At 39.6% G+C, this 19,658-nt stretch overlaps 1 protein-coding gene across 3 annotated transcripts in view; it reads right to left on the bottom strand.

Annotated features, from left to right (window-relative positions):
- Positions 1-18,375, bottom strand: part of CDC14A (cell division cycle 14A) — a 62,019-nt gene extending 43,644 nt beyond the window's left edge. The window contains exons 1-3 of one of the 3 annotated variants that reach the window (XM_054072940.1): positions 18,118-18,375; positions 17,247-17,337; positions 7,370-7,445 (exon numbers count right to left, since the gene is read on the bottom strand). In XM_054072940.1, coding sequence (XP_053928915.1) covers positions 7,370-7,445; positions 17,247-17,337; positions 18,118-18,220 — 270 coding nt within the window. In that variant the 5' untranslated portion in view covers positions 18,221-18,375. The remainder of the gene's footprint in view (positions 1-7,369; positions 7,446-17,246; positions 17,338-18,117) is intronic. The other 2 variants (XM_054072941.1, XM_054072939.1) reach the window with 2 other exon arrangements.
- Between the last annotated feature and the right edge of the window lie 1,283 nt (positions 18,376-19,658).

Raw genomic sequence — 19,658 nt, 5'->3', positions numbered from 1 at the left:
AAAAACTGAACCAATAAATCTTACAGGCATTTTAAAAGGTAAATATCACTCTTCCATCTATACTGCCTAAAACTAGGGTGACAGACATCTTTAGAAAGCTTCAACAGTAAGAACTTACTTAAAAATAATTGCACAAGTGAAAAGCCTGAAAAAAAGGCCAGGCAGAGACAAAACTAGCAACACTTGCAATTCTTCTTTAAGAAGAAAAGTAGCCTCTGTCAGAATCCTGTGGACAAAACTCTCATTGAAAAGAAGACCAACAAGCACCAGAAAATAACAATAATGACAAAGTGCAGCAAAACTATTTAAAGCCAGATATAAAATTGTGACTTAAAAATAGCAGGTTGGACAGTTTATTGCATTGAATTTTTATAGCACCGCGAATTGCTACACTCCCACTATACTCTGCGACACTACCAGGCATGTTTTTCCAGACAGATTTCTACAGTAGTACGGTTTTGAGGAAGTCATCAAAAGACATTCTGGATTTTCCTTCTAAATATTTGAAGTGTGCCTCTGTTCTTAAAAGTTGCACATTTTATAAATGGCCATTATACTAGAGCTGCTGTTACCCAGCTTCAGGTTTTAAACTCCGCTTCAACAATTTTTATTTACTTTCTTTTCCTGCCCTTGGCATGGATGACACTTGGAGGCGGGAGATAAAGTAACTGCTGCAGAATTGTGACAGTGTCAACTGCGTTTCACTTCCAGAAATCTGTAAATGTTGACTCTCATCTTAAATCTTGTTGCAAATTTTACGACAGCTTTATCTTTAGACTCCAATTTTGTCAAAAACCAACTAGCTGACAAACTTGGGTGAAAACTAATGGATGTTAATCACAGCAAGCTTCTTACTCCACGCTCTGCCAAAATCACACCTTTAATAACAATTCTAACTGTACCTTCCAGTCTGGTACCCACAACTTCCATAGGTGGAGGGAATGTGAGTTAATGCAACAAAGTACATCTAAATAGGCTGTAATTCCTGAGACAGCTGTTTGCTGTTTATTGGAAGAAGTTGTATTTTGAGACCAGTCGCAACACCTCCCTTGGTGTATATGCAAACAACCAACGCACGAGCAGCTATTTAATTAGAGAAGCATTAAGTTATTAAAATTTGACAAAATTAATCCCACTATTCCAAGATCCCCCCTTTCTTCCCCCTCCTAAATTTTTTCATTTTAGGGTTCTTGAACTGCAATTCCACTCATGATGCGTAGGTGGGATAAGATTACAGTAGTTATGTAACAATGACAGAACTTCAGTTATAACTTGTTGACTACTACTTATTTAAAAAGTAAAGTTCTTCACAACAGTTCACCTGAAATGCCATTTTAAACTGCCGAAATCACATTCTGCTAGCTAGCCAAATATAAGTTCTATGTAATGAGACCGTATTTCTTGCTTTATTTTGCTGAACAGATTTTTTTCATCAATACAGGTATTCCAATTTTGTGATGCTTTTGTATGTCAAGTAGCCAAAAAGCAACAGCTCACCTTAAAAGTCCCCAGAACTTCTAAATGAAAGCAATATATCATTTTCATTGCTTCATTTTCAAAATTTAAGGGTTTAATCCTTATGAACTGTATCGCTATATGAACTATTTAAATGTTTTTCGAATCCTGACTAAAGCTTTAACAGAAAATTGAAAACCAACATTAAGAGCTTACAGCATAGCAATGAGAGGAAAACACATCAGGATTTTGCTTTCCAGAAACCTATAAAACAAACCACTGTTCTTATTTGCACACGAGGTACAGAAAATCAAGTTTGACCGTGTTTGGTGAACTGTCTCTGTTAACATTAACACACAAACTCTAAATTCAGTAAACTTTCGTTATCAATACTAAGCTATATGATTTATTAAAATATATTGACATCCTGACCATGTTTAATAACATAAGGCTATTCCTTTGGCAAGGTTAAAGGATAACAAGCGTTACAGACAGTTCTTTAAGGTGGCTGTTTTCATAGCTCCAGAGCTCCACCTGAAAGGATTAGAGCTTTAAATCCCTTAGATACTGCATATCAGAAGAGCCAAAAATATTTTAACACGGGATTTTTCAATACAGCCTGACTACAGAATACCTAGAGCTAGAGATAAAATAGTTTCTAAAATAAAACTAATGCACTGCTATAGAGTGCTAGAGATATTTTTCTTACCAGTAAGAAAATTCCAGCAGTTTCACACATCATTAGAAGACAACATGTAACAATATAAGAGGACAGTATCTGTCAAGATATAGCTCACAGAAATATACGCAAAGACAACCTTTTGAAGCTTAAAGCAGAGGTCACATGAAAAGCATGGCAGGTTTTATTTTAGGCAATAAAACTAATTCATTTGGTATAGGAGAGGGTTCCAGAACACAGTATTTTCACTGTAAGATTAGTCTTTTTTCAGTCATAGATCGGTTCTTGTTTCTTGGAGACCTCAAGAGAGATTTATTTGCACAGAAGTTGGTGACAGGCTTACAAGGTGTCATCATGTGTAATTACTAGATTGATAACTCTTTAGAAACACTAGATTATTGACAGTATTTTATTTAATTAACATGGTTTAATAGACTTATATTGTTCAAGTAAGAAATTACTATGTATTTAATAAGCTTAATACAAACACTATTTATATGTATACACACACACGTAACATGTACATATGAACGGCAGTGAACACAAGGCTAGCGACCTCTTCACAGAAAATCATGTATTAAAAGACGTACACACAACCTGCCTCAAAAGCTAAGCTAAGGAGATGCTTCCAAGTACTCCAGTTCCATGTGTATGGCCAGCAGCTTATTTATATCAAACAGAAGCAAAACAAATCCCTCTGTGATTCAGCTGCAATACAGTTATCATACAAGAAACGTTAACCCCAGAGCTTATAAGCCTGCCAGAACATTCCCTCTCCTGCCTTTGATCTTCCATGCTTGCATCATTTATCTCAGCAACACTCCCTCTCTGATTACCTCTGCTTCTGAATGTATTGAGATTGCATAAGACCATTCACGCATAAAACACAGCAGATTTTTTACACCCCTTTTTATGAAATCAGACTTATTTAAACAGAAGAAAAAATATTCTTCATAAACAAATCAGTTGCTTAGCCAAGAATTATTTCCCTAGACAGAATTCAAAGAACAAGAAGGAAGATAGCACGGCCAAGCGTTGCTGTTGACTTGGCAAGTCAAGATCATCTCCATAGCAACCAGCAATCAAAACATTACATACATAACAAGGTCAGAAGGTTTTCCTGTAAAGCATAACCAGGACTTTACCTCCAACTTTCTCAGCAAATGGACACCTGAACAAATTCTTCAGAACAGAACTATTTAATGTTTTTAAAATCAGTCAGCCTAAAGTCACAATAGTTTACCTTAAAATTCATCTGTGCCATTCGCACATTTCAAACTAGTACCCCTTTCCTTCCCAACCTGTCGTCTAAGAGGGGAAAGTGGGTAACTGCCTCCATGTCTAATTCCTCTCTCCAAACAGAAATAGATATAGCTGAAACACATGGAGAGGAAGTTTATGGGATTTGTTTGTTTAAGGGGACATTATATTCTCATTTCTCCTGTTCCTATTCATAGAAGCTTTAAACTTCATAAAAGTCTTAAATTCCTTTTGAGACACCGTATCCGCACAAAAACTATCATATTTTGTGAATGATTTTTTTTGTCCCATACTTCTCTTAGGCTCTTTTTGCACTTAAAGTACATACCCAACCAGGTATGTAACAAGTCACGCAGGAGTCATTTTGGCTTAAGCACCGGGGCTGTCTCAAGGTCCCAAAAGGCTTACTGTATGGCAACAGCAAAGGCACAATTTCCAGGTAATTATAACCTCCACTGTCTTTTACTTCCTTTGATCAGTCAACTTCTGCTGTTGGTCACAGGGCACGGTTACCCTAAATGCAAGGGTATGCAAGCAGCATGCTAGCCAACAGGACTCTTTCCCCATGTCATTAGTCCAATCTGCACGTCCCATCTCTGAAAAACTGATCACGACTGCCTAAACATCCCAGGTGAAAAATATTTTTGTTTTTTGCTGCTGCAGTTACTCCTTGCATCAATACTTTGCCAGAAGGTAAATCACAGGTCATGAACTTGTCCTACACACACTATATCATGCCTCAGGAATCCTCTCTGGGACACTCATGAAGAACACACGTGAGAAGGTAAAGGGTAGGAGGGTAGACACTGTGAATCCATAATTTTAGCTAGTGAAGTTGAGCAGCAGTGTTTTGCAGCTAGGCCTACAGCACACATTGGATGCCTGCTTCAGCTGTGGGATGTGGTCTTATGAGCCTACTTATCCACTGCAGATAGTATCTAAATTAGGAGAGAGTCTCATGCATGTTTTAGCTATTAGAACAGCAAAGCTTCCATCAACAGTTACTGTCCTACCTCAGGGGCAGTGCCCACCAGCCAGACTGGAATCCACTCACATGCAAGTTCCTACAGCGCTTGGGTACTATTCCAAGCTTTAGCTGTTGGATTTCAGGTATTACTTTCAAGTGGCTGTGCTATCAAGGTTACCCTTCTCTATTATGCACTAGTAGTTTAAATTAACCCATTTGGAATTGGCCTCTGGTAGGGTAGCAGCAACAAAGAGCATGTCCTCCTAGCAGAGATGCAGCTGATCTGTATGAGCTTTCTGTCCTGTTCCCAACCATCTGCCCTCTTCACCTATCACTGGATTTACTTTTTTTTCAAAAAATATAAATGTTACATTAAAATTACATAAGTGTTTGCAAAATCAGCCACGGAGATGTCAGTTAGTAATACAGTTTCAATTTGGCTCCCTAGTGCATTTTATAATGGAAAAAAATACAATCTTTATATCATCATGATTACAAGCTGTTCATGACGAACAGCTTGCCTCATTCAATGCACTCAACAAGGGTCTTGTAACAAGCATGAAGATTGTAGAGACATTCCTGCTTAACACTGCATCATTAAAAAAGTACCTTGGAACTTGATTGTGCTTTATTAGTTGCGTTATTTTCTCAACGGAACTCTTGGTACCCAGTGTCCAGTTTGAAGGTGTTCTAGTTCAACTATAAAAGTATGAAGGTACACTTTAACAGTGATATGCCAGACTACTCGGGTCCCAAACTTATCACAGTTTCATCCTGAATCTGGAGAAAAAAAAACCCACAGAACTAATCTCTTCAGTTCTCACAGGCACAGTGAAAGTTAGAATAGTAGGTTTGTTCTTCATTCTTCTCTGGAGTAACTGCTTCATAGAGCAATCATTCTCCAGTGCCTTTAAATAACTCAAATAAAAGGTCACAAAGTGCAGGACTGAGGTAAAAAAACCCAGATGTCTAGTGAGTGAGCAGCATGGTCATGTGTTTGAATGGGACAGTGGCACCAGAAAACAGTAATAAAATAATGTATTTATAAGCTCTATTTAGCGTTAACACAGAAATGGCAAATACAATGTTCTCCCAATATGAACATAAGCACTCAAAACTTGAAATTAGTGCTAGAGTTTAGGTTTTTTATTTGTAAGTAACCTTCTGTATTAAGAAGCTATGTAGAGTTTCAATACAAGCACTTCTTTTGCAAAAAGTTTATAGTCACTCTAACAAACCCCTCAATTTGCAGAACCTCCTCTTAAGACTACCCGACTTTCAGTCAGCACACTCCTGAAGTAGCAGACAGCATGAATCAAACCACATAATGGTTTAATTTCTGCAGCAAAAATTAGTCTCAAAACATAATGTCACTTTTGATACAGGAATCCTCTTAACAGTAGCCAGTGTTACCACATCTGTTGTCCCATTTCCCCCTTCTGTCAGTAACAGGTCTAATATTTTATATTGTAAAGATTTTAAATCTGTAACGTTTAGTGAAGAGTCTCTTTGTTACTTACACACAAGTGATACTAGTACTTTAGAATTAAAATACGTTTCATTTCTTGCAGTTGATAAATTTTCTATACGTGTTGCAAATCACTTTCACAGGCATTTTGGGACCAGTTAAACCTTTAGCTACATGCTCAGCACACTGTGTCTGGCTGGGACGGAGTTAATTTTCTCCATAACAGCCTGGATGGTGCTGTGTTTTGGGTTTGTGACCAAAACTGCTGATAACACCAACATCTTAGCTACTGCCAAGCAGTGCTTGTACAGCAGCTTGTACAGCAGCAAGGCTGCCTGTTTCTTGCTCTGCCCCCATAGCAAATTGGCTGGGGCCTTCACAACACTGTGAAGGCACACGATCAGGACAGCAAACCAGAAATGACCAGAGGGGATATCCCCCACCAGGGAACGTTCTGCTCAGCCACTGAGCTGAGAAGCAGTCTTTCTAAACTAGCAGTTGCTCAGAGACTGGACAGGCATTGGTCTGCTGGAGAGAGGTGGTGAGTGATTGCCTTTGCATCACTAATTTTGTTCCCCTCTGTGTCTCTCTCCACTTCTTATTCCCCAATTTAAACTGTCTCTATCTCAACACACAACTTTTTGGTTTTGCTCTTCTGATGTTGGGTGGGAGTGCATGAGCAGCTACCAGATGTTTAGTTTCTCACCACGATCAACCCACATCACGCTTGTGGCTTTATGACAAGACAGTGATGTTAGAACAAAATTCAGTCATGGTGATCTTCAGAATTCACTGCTGCATTTACAGATTCTAGACAACTTTATGAAAAAATGGTCAGCACTTTGCAGTCAAAAGAAAAAGTTTATGCAGTATCCAAAGAAGATACCAAAGTTTTCTAGTTTCAGTGAAAAGCAACTAAAATTTGCCTTCACTCAATCATTATACAGAAGCAAGAAAATAAGGCAGCTTCTACAAAGTAACTGATAGGGAGTAACACCTCTACAAGACAGAAGAATCACTTTTACAGGTGTAAAATCACACTCCCGCAACACTTATTAGAAGAAACATTTTATTAAATTGAATGGGATTTAGAGGTTTTAACTTTACCACTGAGTGAGATTTAGTTTAAATAGTGTGATTCCAGGGTCCATGCTTTGTTCTTGGTCATGGGTGTGTGGGTTTTATTTGCCTGGTTTTTTTTAATATCTGTTTTTTCAGTTATCCATATAAGCATACCCACTTCATTAGCTGCAGACCCATGAAACATCCAGAGCTGTTGTTAATATTGTCTTGAAACTGTAAGGTTATAAGAAAAGGTGAACACATCCTTCAGTGCCTCACCTGGCAAGCAACAGCGAGAGCATACTATTTTTTTCCATTCTTCAGACAGAGAAGAATTCAAAACAAAGAATAACCTTAAAGCTTAGTAGTAACTGTCTAGATAATGAGCACCTAAAAAACACTTCCAAACTAGTTAATACATTTTAGTTGAATTTCAAAACAAAGAAGTATAGAAACATTGTTTTTAAACAAAGCTTACCTTTAATTTCTTGTTTAGCTTACAGCAGTATCGGTATAACATTGCCAAATTTAAAGGTCCAAAATCTCCATAGAAACTGTGAGAAAAAGCACAAAAAAGTGTTATTTATACAAAAGAGCTAAGCAAATTTCAACATGCATTTTATTGCTAGTTAAAGCTGCAGATCAGCATCTTTTTGGGGATACCAAGTAGCCAATATATACAGTGCAACAATAAGTCCTTTATTGATTGATTCATTTAAAATGATGGTAGCAACAATTAATTTGAAAGCGTCTGTAGCGTCAGTTTAGGATGCTCCAGAATAGAAACCTTTCTATTGCACATACAGACTAACTACAGAACCTTCTTCATCCCATGACATCCAATCTGGTTTTGGCCAAAACTACGAAGTAAAGAACTCCAAGACACGATATAGTCTCCTTTAAGCCATGCTTGATAAGGTTTTACAACTGTTCAAGATGAGAATATAGGAATAAACTAAGCAGAATTTCTTCTTACAGGCAGTAAAATTTATTTAATAACATCCAGTCTTCATCTCCGATATTTAAGCTTTTCTTTTTATCCCATCCTCCACTACTCCAGAGATTACATATTACATATACACTTTACAAATAATTACATTTCCCTTTGTCTCCCCAATCCTCTTGTGTCTAGGCTGTTCTTCCAGTTTATTTATCTCATGCCTTCTTGTTTTTCTTGCTTCTCTTTTCTGGATTCTTCCTAAACATTCATTTTACCTTTGCAGCAACAATAACTGACCTTAGGATAAGGACTAGTAACAGTAGTCTGTACAGGAAAACTATTGCACAATAAAAGTAAGTTCCTGCTAGGGATTCACCGTGCCCTTCCTAGATAACCCTTCATATACACACCTTTACAAGTAACAGCAGTATTTATGCAAGCAACTTATGGCGCCTTCTAGAGCTTTCTCCCTCCCTACCCAATGTGCTCAAAATATAAGTTGAAAAATGTTGGAGAAAGCTTGCCTTATTGTGTGTACAAATCTTATCCTTATGAAAATCTGTTGATTGCATAATTTACAGTGAGAATGAACTACAACTTAAACTGGTTTAATCTTCTCTGCCTTAAGTCTTTTGATAAGAGACAGGACATTTCTTGCTTATTATAACAACACAGATCATCAGCACCTGACCGTGTTTTATTTGCAGAAAGACAAAAGTATAAGGTAACCACAGCCTATGATCAGGTGACAGACTAGGTCGTAGAATCTTTCAAGTGTTCTCCACAGCAGAAGGTTCATTTTTCAGGGGAAAAAAAAAAAAAACACATTCTAGTTAAAGATAAGAAGAAAACTTTTACTTTGAGGGCAAACATTGGGAAGAGGTTGCTCAGAGGGCAGTGGAGTCACAACCCAACTGTGCAATGCTCTGAGCAACCTGCTCTTGCAGACCTTGCTTTGAGCCCAGGGGCTGGATTAGACATCTGCTTAAGTGTCTTCCAGCTTCAGCCATTCTGCTATTCTAACTGGACTCAACAATGAAGTAGGAGTGCCCTATGTTTTTTGGTGCTCGTAACTTCATTAATAAATAATAAAGTCTCTCAAAAAGCCAAGCCCAGTTCAAAGAGACATTTTTATTAGTTTGATCACTCTCTAGGACAAGTAGCCTGTCTGCCGCATCAATGCTATTTCGGTTTCATCTACTTGAAACTCTTATGTTACGTGATGTTGTAAAGATTCAACTCAAGCCTTCAGCACAAATTATTACGACATAATACCTAATTACAGAAGCTTGTTAGCCAAGTCAAAGACTAAGCTGTCCAATTTCTAGGACTTCATAGGTTGCACAGAAGTTAACTTACTCAAAGGAAAATTGCAGTGGCAGTAAAGCATGAGTTTAACTTTAGGATTCCTCGTCTTTTCTTAGATAAGTCTGCCAGATGTGCTGAATTGTTAGTTCTTTTTTAAACAAAACCCTCCGTAGAGTTTTTAGAGAGGAAATAAAAACCAGTTGTTGCCAAAAGGACAAGTTATGACAAGAAATAAGAACTGAAGCTCTAACAACTAGAGGGAATGGCGTTTCTAAAAAAGCTACACAGAAGGCTTGCTAACCCCCTCTTCCCAGTCTGTTGCACAAACACCTTCTCCAACGCAAAAAAACCCAACTCTATCTTGTCCTGTTAACTTTTGAGTAACTTCACTTAAATATGACAACAATATAGCATTTTAAGGTTATTTTGTGAAAAATACTTTGGACAGTATTGTGAAAAAGTGTGGAATATGATAGTTTCTAGAATACATAATACTTTAAACAAGTGTGAGTAAAGTAGCTTTGGTCTGCTCAAAGATATAAATGACTACACAGCTCATCAAAAGCACTGAAAAACTATAGCCATGCTTAATCCCGACTCACTCGGAGGATTTTAAGAGCAGAATTTGACATACAGATAAATATAAGTGGAATATGGGAAATGAGGGCTACAGGGAATACGTAAGAAATGACACACCAAGTCATCACGTGAATAAAGATCTTTATCTGGCAAAACTTAAGATAAAATCATAAGAAAAAAATCTTATTATGATAGTCACCGACAACAACCTACCCCACATTATTTTATTTCCAACTCTTCTACATGTATTAGACTTACTTCGTATCTAGATAGTTGAATAAGCACTTATACTCAATAAGAAATCATGATGGCTCTGAAGCTTAAGTCAGCCGAGAGAGACAGTCATTTACAATGCAGGTGGGAACCAGATATGAGGAACAGAAGGCAAGTATGGTATTCATCTACATTTAATTATATTTTGTTTTAATCAAGTACTTAGATGATAGCTTAAATTATTCTTCCCCCTCATCCCATGGAGATTTGCTATCCGTATGCTTCTCTAATTAAGAAGCAGCAAAACCCCATAATATACTAGATGAATATTTAAACACTTTAATTCAAAAGTACTATCATAATGCCACCTGGAAGCAGTAGCATAGGCTTCTTGTATCTGTATTCTCCTTAGAACAGACTCCTAGAACCATTCCTTCCTGTCAGTTCTCACAGCATAACACGTGAGGTATCTGCTGTACTGTCTCATGGCAACAGTAACCCACCTAGAAAGGGCAACCCTAAAAGAGCTTGTTGGTCTACTGTCATGGAAGAAGTCAGTGTACATTCTTCCAGGGAATTGAATGGTAGAAGAAATGTACTCTAAGTCTATAAGACAGCAAATCAAGTTGTTTGACTGCAGTTCCATGGGAAGTCACGTGAAGGTGGTGAAGGTGCCATGAGTCAGCTGAAGCCTTGGGCACCTCTTTGGAATGCTGAAGTCACTTTTGACTAAGCATCTGAACACTTCTGGCCTTAGTACAGCACTAGAATCATAAACAGCTTTCACACCTTGAACTACTAGACATGGTCTGGTTATGATCAGTAAAGAAGTAATATAGCCTGGCAGACTTCACAACAAATTGACAACCTCCACCATCAACATCACAGTCAATATCTATGGCCAAGGAATCAAGCTATCTTTCAAAGATAAATTATTCTACTTGTACTTTACACCAGAAACCAGACACTTTCTCCCCACAGACGAATACATCACAGCAGTATTTTTATACTGCCGTTCACTGACAAGCTTTGTGATACAGCAACAGAAGTATAGATGAAAGGGCAGGAGATTCCTATCTAAAAAGCTATCTCAAGATTCTCTTCTTCATGACACACCACTAAGTTCAGTCTTACTGCTACACTGAACGTCAGAGTATGCATGCATTCTTAACTGCACGCACGTCCAATAGTTTCAATATGGTGCAAAGCCTGATCGCTATATGGGGGGGCGATAGGACAGATCCATCAAGTCAGGTCTAACAATACAATAATGCTCAGAGGGGATGATATTACTTGTATAGCAGCTTACTCAGTTACTGGTTAAGTAACGTGAAAACAGGCATATGGTTTGGCAATTGCAATCATTCCCTGAAGTGTGTGGACCAGAAATGAAGCTAACTTCATCCTTTAGGCAGGGAGCTTTTCTTATTGAAGGCTAGCAACCATATAAAGTCCTCTTTCTGACAAAACAGGAGCACCCCAAGCTTGAAATTACTCAAAAAAAAAGAAGCTTAACTACAAAAGCTTCAGAAATTAAAAAAAAAATTAGACTTAATTTTTCAGCATTTTACAAAGATCGAGCTTACTTTTAAAATTAACCTATAAGGATGAATTAGAATGAGAAGAAAAACACTCTCCACCTGATTTTCTCTTGCCCTTTCCTAGGCTGAATTACTGTAACATTCAGGTCACTGCACTGTAAGGCCTTTGCTGCGTGTGCTGCCATTTTAAGCGGTATGAGAATAAACTACGACTAAAGTGACCAACTGGCTACTACAGATAAATGCTTCAAATGCCACACAAACACATCTTGCATGCAAGAAACTTTCATGGATGAAAGCCAAGAGGATCAGTCCAAACATTCATTAGAACTTAACTGCTGGTCAGTTTCTTTCTTTCTCCAGCTTCTGTTTTCTAGAGTGCGCTGCTTCTCCCTACTTCTCAAGCACACGGACAAAGGTGGGATGCTCAATGGCACTGTCTTCCTGTTCTAACCCCACCAGTTCCACTAACACATGGATTACTAGGAGCTTTCTTATCTGGGCTGAGACACAATCGCTAATACTACTACTCAGGGACCACGCGCTTCTGCAAGGACAAAGGATGATACAGCAAATATAACCCTAGAACTCACATATCACCTCACTGCTTGCATCTGAAAGTAGGAATAACGCTCTGGATTACACCAAATGCCAGGTACTCAACTCCATTTCTCCTTGAATGTTCAAAATCCTCCTCAAGACCATCATTCTTCAAAATCAAACAAGAGCTCACAGATCCAAATAATAATTAAATAGCTCTTCCAGGTATCTGTATTTTTGATACAATGCTTCTTGACATCAAGAACGAAGCATCAGTGAAAAGGTTCTCCCATAAAGTTCCCCTATAGGAACTTATCTTCAGGGCATGTTAGAAACCTACTCTCTACAGAAAAAACAAACAGTCATTTTAACAGAGGCCAAGTTTCTCATAAGGAGTTTCCTATATCAAGCTATACTCCTGTCCAACATAAAACCAGAGCCTGGAAAACAGATTTGATTTACCCTGGTACTTATTTACTGCAAACAAAAACAATATTTTTGGCAGTTGCTTTTATCTTTTCTATATGAAAAAGTGAAGACAGATATGGTAACGCAATGTGTGGGTAAAAAATTATTAAACTGCTGGACTGCAGAGAACATCACAGGTGTCAAAGGATAGCACTTTACAAGTTTCAAATATAAAACTACATCAGTAAATCATGTCCAAAGAAAAAGCTGACAGTTCTTACATCTTTCAATTTTCTTGTTTGCAGCGAATTTGAAATCTCTCATTTTACTATGGAAATCAAAATAAAGGTGGAGTACTATTCTTAATACTCCTCTGTGAGGATCAGACACACAAAAGCTGGTATCAGTATATTAAGTTTTCCTGCGCTGTATTTACATTCATACTGATAGAAGTTAGAAGTTTAGAAGTTCGGAAATTTACAAATCCTTTTTTTTAGTTCAGTTTACCAAGTTATCTTGGTCACCCAAGAGTCAAGTTCAAGTCTCCAAAAGCTACTGATAGGGACAAGGAACTCACTGTTCTGTGTGATGCGACAGCTCTGTTTGTTTTAACAAGGCTAAGTAAGTTTCCCTTTCCTTTCAAATGTTATATGCCACAGAGCAGGTTTCCTATTCAAGTACTGTTACTGGATAACCACAGAAAACCAACATTTAGCCAAAGTAAAAATAAGTTAGTTAATCCTTACTCTTCTCACAGGAAACAGAAGCTGCTTCTTTGCATGTACACATGCAGTGAAGGAAATGCATCCTACAAGTCAAAGGCCAAACAGTACTCATTTAATGTTGTTGTAGCCAGGCATTTGAGAGTCATTCTACTCCTTCTTAAACTCAAAGTAGCAGCTAATGTTCAGACCGCTGTGAAATAGGCAACTGACATACCACGCCTTGAAAGAAATCTTACTATAAAACACAGGACAGAGAGAGGACATCATATTAATTACTTTTACAGCTGCTCACAAGATGTCAGAAGTTAGCTATGCAAAAGCTCTTTCTACAAAAAGACCAGAAGTCAGTACAAATTACTGAAGAATTATATTAATTTGTGTATATATTAATTTTGCTGTTATAATTTATCAGTAAGGGATTCCTATTTCTCATTATCTAAATTTTAATTCTCATTGAGAAAACTATTCAACAATAAAAAGGGCATAAAAGTTGCTTTGATAAAAATATGTGAAAGCCAAGTTAACCAGTCAAGTGTAGTATTCTCAACCCAGATCTGTTTACTGAAAGGTGAAACATGAAAGACACTATTCTTAGAGAATAAAAGCTTCTTACTAGCGGCTAACTCATTAATTGAGGTCTTGCCAAGGCAAGGCTTGTCTATTCACCAAATGACAGTCTTCATCAGGCAGGATTATTTCTCATTAACTTCATTTTCCTGCAGAAATAGTTACCTGAACTACAATACCCTGAAAGATTGTATTCCCTTATAAGCAACACCACAGACTTTCTCATTAGGGACCTGAGAGTTTCAGAGACTGATAAAATCTTACAGAAACAATCAAAAAAGAATTCAGAGTTGGATAAATTCATGCAGGTTTCTTATTCTCTCAGCTGAGGTATCTCATACTATTTCCCAAGCATAATAGGTTCAAGGTTAAACTGCAGCACGTTTAACTAAACTAGTGACAGTTCTAGTAGCAAGTCCCTCGTCAGCTTTTATTTGAGACACTCTTAAAAATGTAAGCCTGCCTTTATTATTCTTAAACACGTTTATGTTTAAAGTAAGCGAAGACAGCGTTATGAATTCATTAGAATAGTTGACAACTTCAAGTGAAAACTGAGAGCTAAAGTACTCCAGATTACATAACCGCACTGTGTACAATTCAGGGATAAACCACATGACAGATTGCAAAAGCAAGTCAGCATTTACCAGATCAAAACTTCCAAACCCATTAGATCAAGCACTACAGTCATTTTGTGTAATCAATGGGATATACTAATAACATAGACTATTACTTCCTTAAGTCTCTTCAAGAGTGGGGGAAAAGGGAAGCCAGGTAGTGAGATTCAGTACTATGTGACCTAGTAACATGCTGCTCTCTGATCAGACAATCCCAAGCCTACATACCCATGAGGTTTTCAGATCATATATCGCTTCAGTGCAAGCAAACTGACACCTTAAAGTCAGCTGGATACATTTCTGCCACACTTCATACTTAAGAGTTATCACTGAAGTTAACAGAGTCACAGCCCAGAGAAAAGCCGTTTACTTCCATGCACAATGAAGCATTTTGTCTTGTCACTAAAAACATGCCCCTAAACAAACCCAAATCAATAAATAGTCACACTAACAGAATTACTTATGTATCTCACAGGTGCCAAAGATTTTGTGCTTGAGTAAACATCTCCCATCCTCCTCCTTGTAACAATCCAAAGAACTCATTTGATTAAACAGCAGAAGTGGGCACGAAATTCTGATCAGTGCAAACAGCACAGGCAGGCCATTTTCAATGAAGATCCTGGAAACCACTGTTCCGAGCTACAGCACTTCAAAACTCACTTCCAAATGTTTACTTTGCTATCATGTAACAAATATTTCTAATCACTTCCTCAGAAAAGCCGTGCATTTTTGAGAAAACAAAGAGGAAATCCAATTTGGTGTATTAAAGTTACACTCTGCTACTTAAAGACAATACCCAATGTCAGGCTCACTGATGAGCTTAAGGAAAAGGCAAGCTGTAGTAAAATAGGTAACCCCCAAGAAGCAAGAGACTTGCTTTCTATTCCTCATTTTGCCTTTAACTTTCCAACTTCAAAACAAGGTTGAAAAAAAGGGTAACCTTGACACCTGCTTTTACTTTCCTCAGACAATACAAACTTCCCTGAAGATGAGAAGGGAAAAGATAAAAGAAACAGAAATAAAATCAGGCACATTTTTACTACCAAACGTTACATACACTGATAGTGATGGGTGCTGCAATACAAATATCAGGGGAAAGTTATGTAAAAGGTTATTACACAATATTCACCCATTACCACCTGGTAACTGTCACTTGAATTAAGATATTAAAACATAATACAATGAAGAAATTAAGAGCACAAAAAGGAGACTACTACTAGGGTATCAAACATAGGATGGCTCCCTTTAAAAAAGGCCAAATAGGTTACAAACTATCAATTTAGAAAATAAACCACAAGTTACATGTCGAAATTATTTAGATGTGCCCTAGAACATAAAGGAAACTTCGCTTCCTTCATTTATCTCATAATAATACGTGGTATCAAGTTACACCCTGGTATGTAGTTAACAGGTAATTGGGTTAAGGACTATACCTACTGAATTTCCTTTATACACTTTAAATATTGCTTTTTTGTTTCCCCCCCTCAACTTTCTCGGTAATTTTTTTTAAGAAAAAAAAACCAACAAACAAAAACTATGATACAAGATATCCCAGTTACAGCCCTTGGTTAGCACAACCATCTGCAACTAACAGAGGACAGAAGCACTCCTCCTTCCCACTCCCAAGACTAAATACCACATAAGATTCTCTAGAATTATATTAAGAATTAGAAACAAAATACCCCAGGTCAAGCATAACATAAAAGCCTTAGAAGAGACACAAGATCAAATTTTTCTTTCATTGAAGAACATGGACAATATTCATATAACATAAATTGCTCAGGACCTTCTCCAGTTGAATACTGCTTTTAATACCAGGTCAACCTTGCCTTAGGGTATTCCCGAGGTCCCTTCCAACCTAAATTAGTGAATGATCATTACAAAACATACTCCTAACACAAGTAGTTAACTACATAAGTCAACTTTCAGAATGAATCATTGAGAAATCCATTAGAAGACAACCAGCTGAAGATAATTAGCACTCTAAAACACGTGTAGAAAAGAAACTAAAACAGTAAGCTGTGTATAAAAAGATAGAAACCAAAGAAGATCAGTTTAGAACTTCACAGAAGCAATGCCTAAGTCACTAGAAAAACTCATAGAGAAGATAATTATATGTAAAATAAGACCATGGTTTTTTTGTTTGACTTGTGCTGCAGCAAGCCCCTTGTCACGTGGCTAGATAAATCATCACACGTGAAACAGCTGATCTGGGAACACAGTGCGGAGCAACTACTTTTTAAAATACAGCATAGAGCAATTATTTGTTTAGTGCATTTTATGTCCTCCGGTAGCATTCACAACTGTAATCAAATTTACTGTTGACATTCTATGTGCTGTCAGTGTCTTCCAAACACAAGATGATTTTACTACACAAAAAACACTTCTGTTGCTGTTCTGCAGCCACAAAAGCCAACAGGAAGCGCTATCTCAAAATCTTCAGCAGCCTTATAAAAAAAGTTGCAGATGTTTTTCAAAGGCACATATAAGCTTTGCATTCTTATGACTCCTTACAAAAGGTGATCACTTCACACTCTCTATACAGGAAAGTACATGTAAAACAAAATACTGTTTCATCTACTCATACCAAACATCAGCCTTCTATTTAAGGCAACATTTAATATGATGTAATTAGCCTTAAGAGATCTTCTCCACGTTAGAAACAAATTTTACAAAGCTCAGATATCGCTCCCGTGGCTCAACCACAATTTAACCAGTCTTGTAGCTGTTTCTAAGTTTCTTTAAAATATCCATCTTAAGAAACTTGTTTCAGCTGATGTAGAAATATATTCAGGTTAACTTTACACTCCTGCTTTGTGCAAGCTGCTAAACAGGGCAGAAATATTCTATATAGCGATAAAACGTGCTGGGAAGAATCTCGGGCGACTCCTTTGAACCCACACTCGATCGCGACACTTACTTTTCATAAACCAGTTCCTCATCGGTGCAGAAGTAGTGGGTGTTGACGGTGTTTTTCGGTTTGTTTCGTAAAGTAGCGAAGTATAAGCGGTCTAAAAGAGAGCAGAAAGCGAAGCATGGGGTGAGCAGCGCCAGCGTGAGGGACCCCGAAGGACCCCCGGGCACGGCAACAGGTGCCGGTACTGCAAATACTGGTTAATAAATCCTCCAAGGCTCGTCTAGGAGTTTAGAGAGCGAGCAGCCTTTATCAGGGCTGGGCAGAGGGAGGGAGCGAGCTCCATCATCGTGTGCAGCCAGACAAAAGCCAGGACAGGGTGTATTTTCATTTACTTCACATGGATAAGATTTCCCAGAAATCTTACGCGTATCACAGAATCATAGAATCACTAGGCTGAAAGAGACCTCTTAAATCATAGAATAGTCAAGGTTGGAAAAGACCTTAAAGATCCTCTAGTTCCAACCCCCCCTGCCACGGGCAGATCATCGAGTCCAATCATTCCTACACGCTATTACTTTCCAAAGACCAATTTTAACGTCATTACGAACTTCACAACACTCAAAACTCGTGCTAAGTTGGACCCAGCCCTACCTGACCTTGCATTTGAGACAGAGAAGGGCTGCAAACAGAGGGGATGGCAGCAGAACATGCATCTCAGCCCAGCTCACACCGAACACAGGCTCCAAAGAACGAACAGTGCCTGGGAAAACACTGTTAGGAAAATACACTACCCGAGAGACAGTCTAACTTTCAAATACAGTCACTCAGACGAAACTTAACTCTACTTTAGCTTCAATAAGGACCGCCCCGCTCTCAGCGGCGCCAACCCCGCGGCGGAGCAGCCCTTCTCGAGGGGTGCTGGGGCCGCTCTCACCTCTGACGATCTCGGCGGCTCCCCCCAGCGCCTCGGGGGCGGCCGCGGGCTCCATACGGAACAGCGCGCGGAGCAGCGAGGCGCGGGGCGGCTCCGCGCTCATGGCCCCCGCCCGGGCCGCGCATAGAGGCGGCTGCGAGAGCCCGCCCCGCCGGAGCCGCCCCCGCACAGCGGCAGCGCGCGACGTCCAGGCGACCGCCGCGCCCCGACAACCGCGCCGAGCCTTTGTTCGGCTGAGGCGGGGCGGTCACCGCCCCCCCCGCAGCTCCGCCCCGCGTCTTCGTCCGAGAAGAGAGGCTCGCGGGGCAGGACGGAGCCGACCCCGCCCCGGGCGAGACTGGGCGCTGCCCACCCGGGACACCGCCCCGCCGCTTAACCCGATCGGCAACGGAGCCGCCCATCAGCAGCGGCCGCTCCGCGCCCAGGCCAATCAGCGGGAGGGGGCGCGCCCTAACGGGGTCCCGCTGGCGGGCGGGAGTCTATTCCTGGTGACTCGCTGTCGCCCGGAGGCGCTTTTGTACCCCCTGCTGGCACCTCAGTTGTCTCCCACTGGCGTCTCTGTGTCGCCTCCTGGCACCTCTGTGTTCCCCCACTGGCGCCTCTGTGCCCCCTCCTCCTGGCGCCTCGGTGTCCCCTGGCCGTGTCCTACCAGCCCTGCCCTCGCCTCTCGCCACACCGCCGCGAAGCTCTCCATAATGCGGTGTCCCCTCTGCTTCCACAGCTGCCACGTAAATGCACGGAATGACTTGTTGCTCGACGTCTTGGAAAAGTGAAAAGCTGGCTTTCTTGGTGCTTAATCTGCAAAAGCTGAATTAGCCTATAGTCTGCCATTATTTTACAGCCAAAGAAAGAGTAAAAAGTGTTAGATATTACTTTCTCCGATCTCCCTCACCTTTAGGAAGAATTAGTGCCAAATGGAGCAGAGTGTCCATCTCGTTTGTACAACTAAACAAGCAAAAAGTTACAACGGAGAGGTACCATGAGGAGGAAAAAAAAAGTTCTCTCCCATCTCTCCGCCAAGAAAACATCCTGGAAACACCTTAAAAAGATCTTGATAATACAGAACAATGTGCAGCCCTGAGGTCCACAGAATCACCACCATGTTCTCCTAACACTATAAATAATCTCTAAGTACCAGTTCACATCACAAAATCTTTTAGGTTCAAAAAGGCCTTTAAGATCATTGTGTCCAACCATAAACCCAATACTGCCAAGGTCACCACTAAACCATGTCGCTAAGCACCACAACTACAGGTTTTTTAAACACCTTTGGGGATGGTGACTCAATCATCTCCCTGGGCAGGCTGTTCCGGAGCTTGACAACCCTTTCAGTGAAGAAACATTGCCCACTCTAAACCCCTCATATATTCCGCTGGCCTTGGCCCATGGATCCAGCCTGTCCAGGTCCCTCTGCAGAGCCTTCCTGCCCTCAAGCAGATCAACACTCATGCACAACTTGGTGTTTTCTGCAAGCTTACTGAGAGTGCACTCAGTCCCATTGTCCAGATCAATGAAAAACACATAACTGATTAACTAATTCT

Source organism: Cuculus canorus, chromosome 8 (assembly GCF_017976375.1).
Source record: "Cuculus canorus isolate bCucCan1 chromosome 8, bCucCan1.pri, whole genome shotgun sequence".
Lineage (NCBI taxonomy): Eukaryota > Metazoa > Chordata > Aves > Cuculiformes > Cuculidae > Cuculus > Cuculus canorus.
This window is presented reverse-complemented; position numbering and strand designations above follow the sequence as displayed.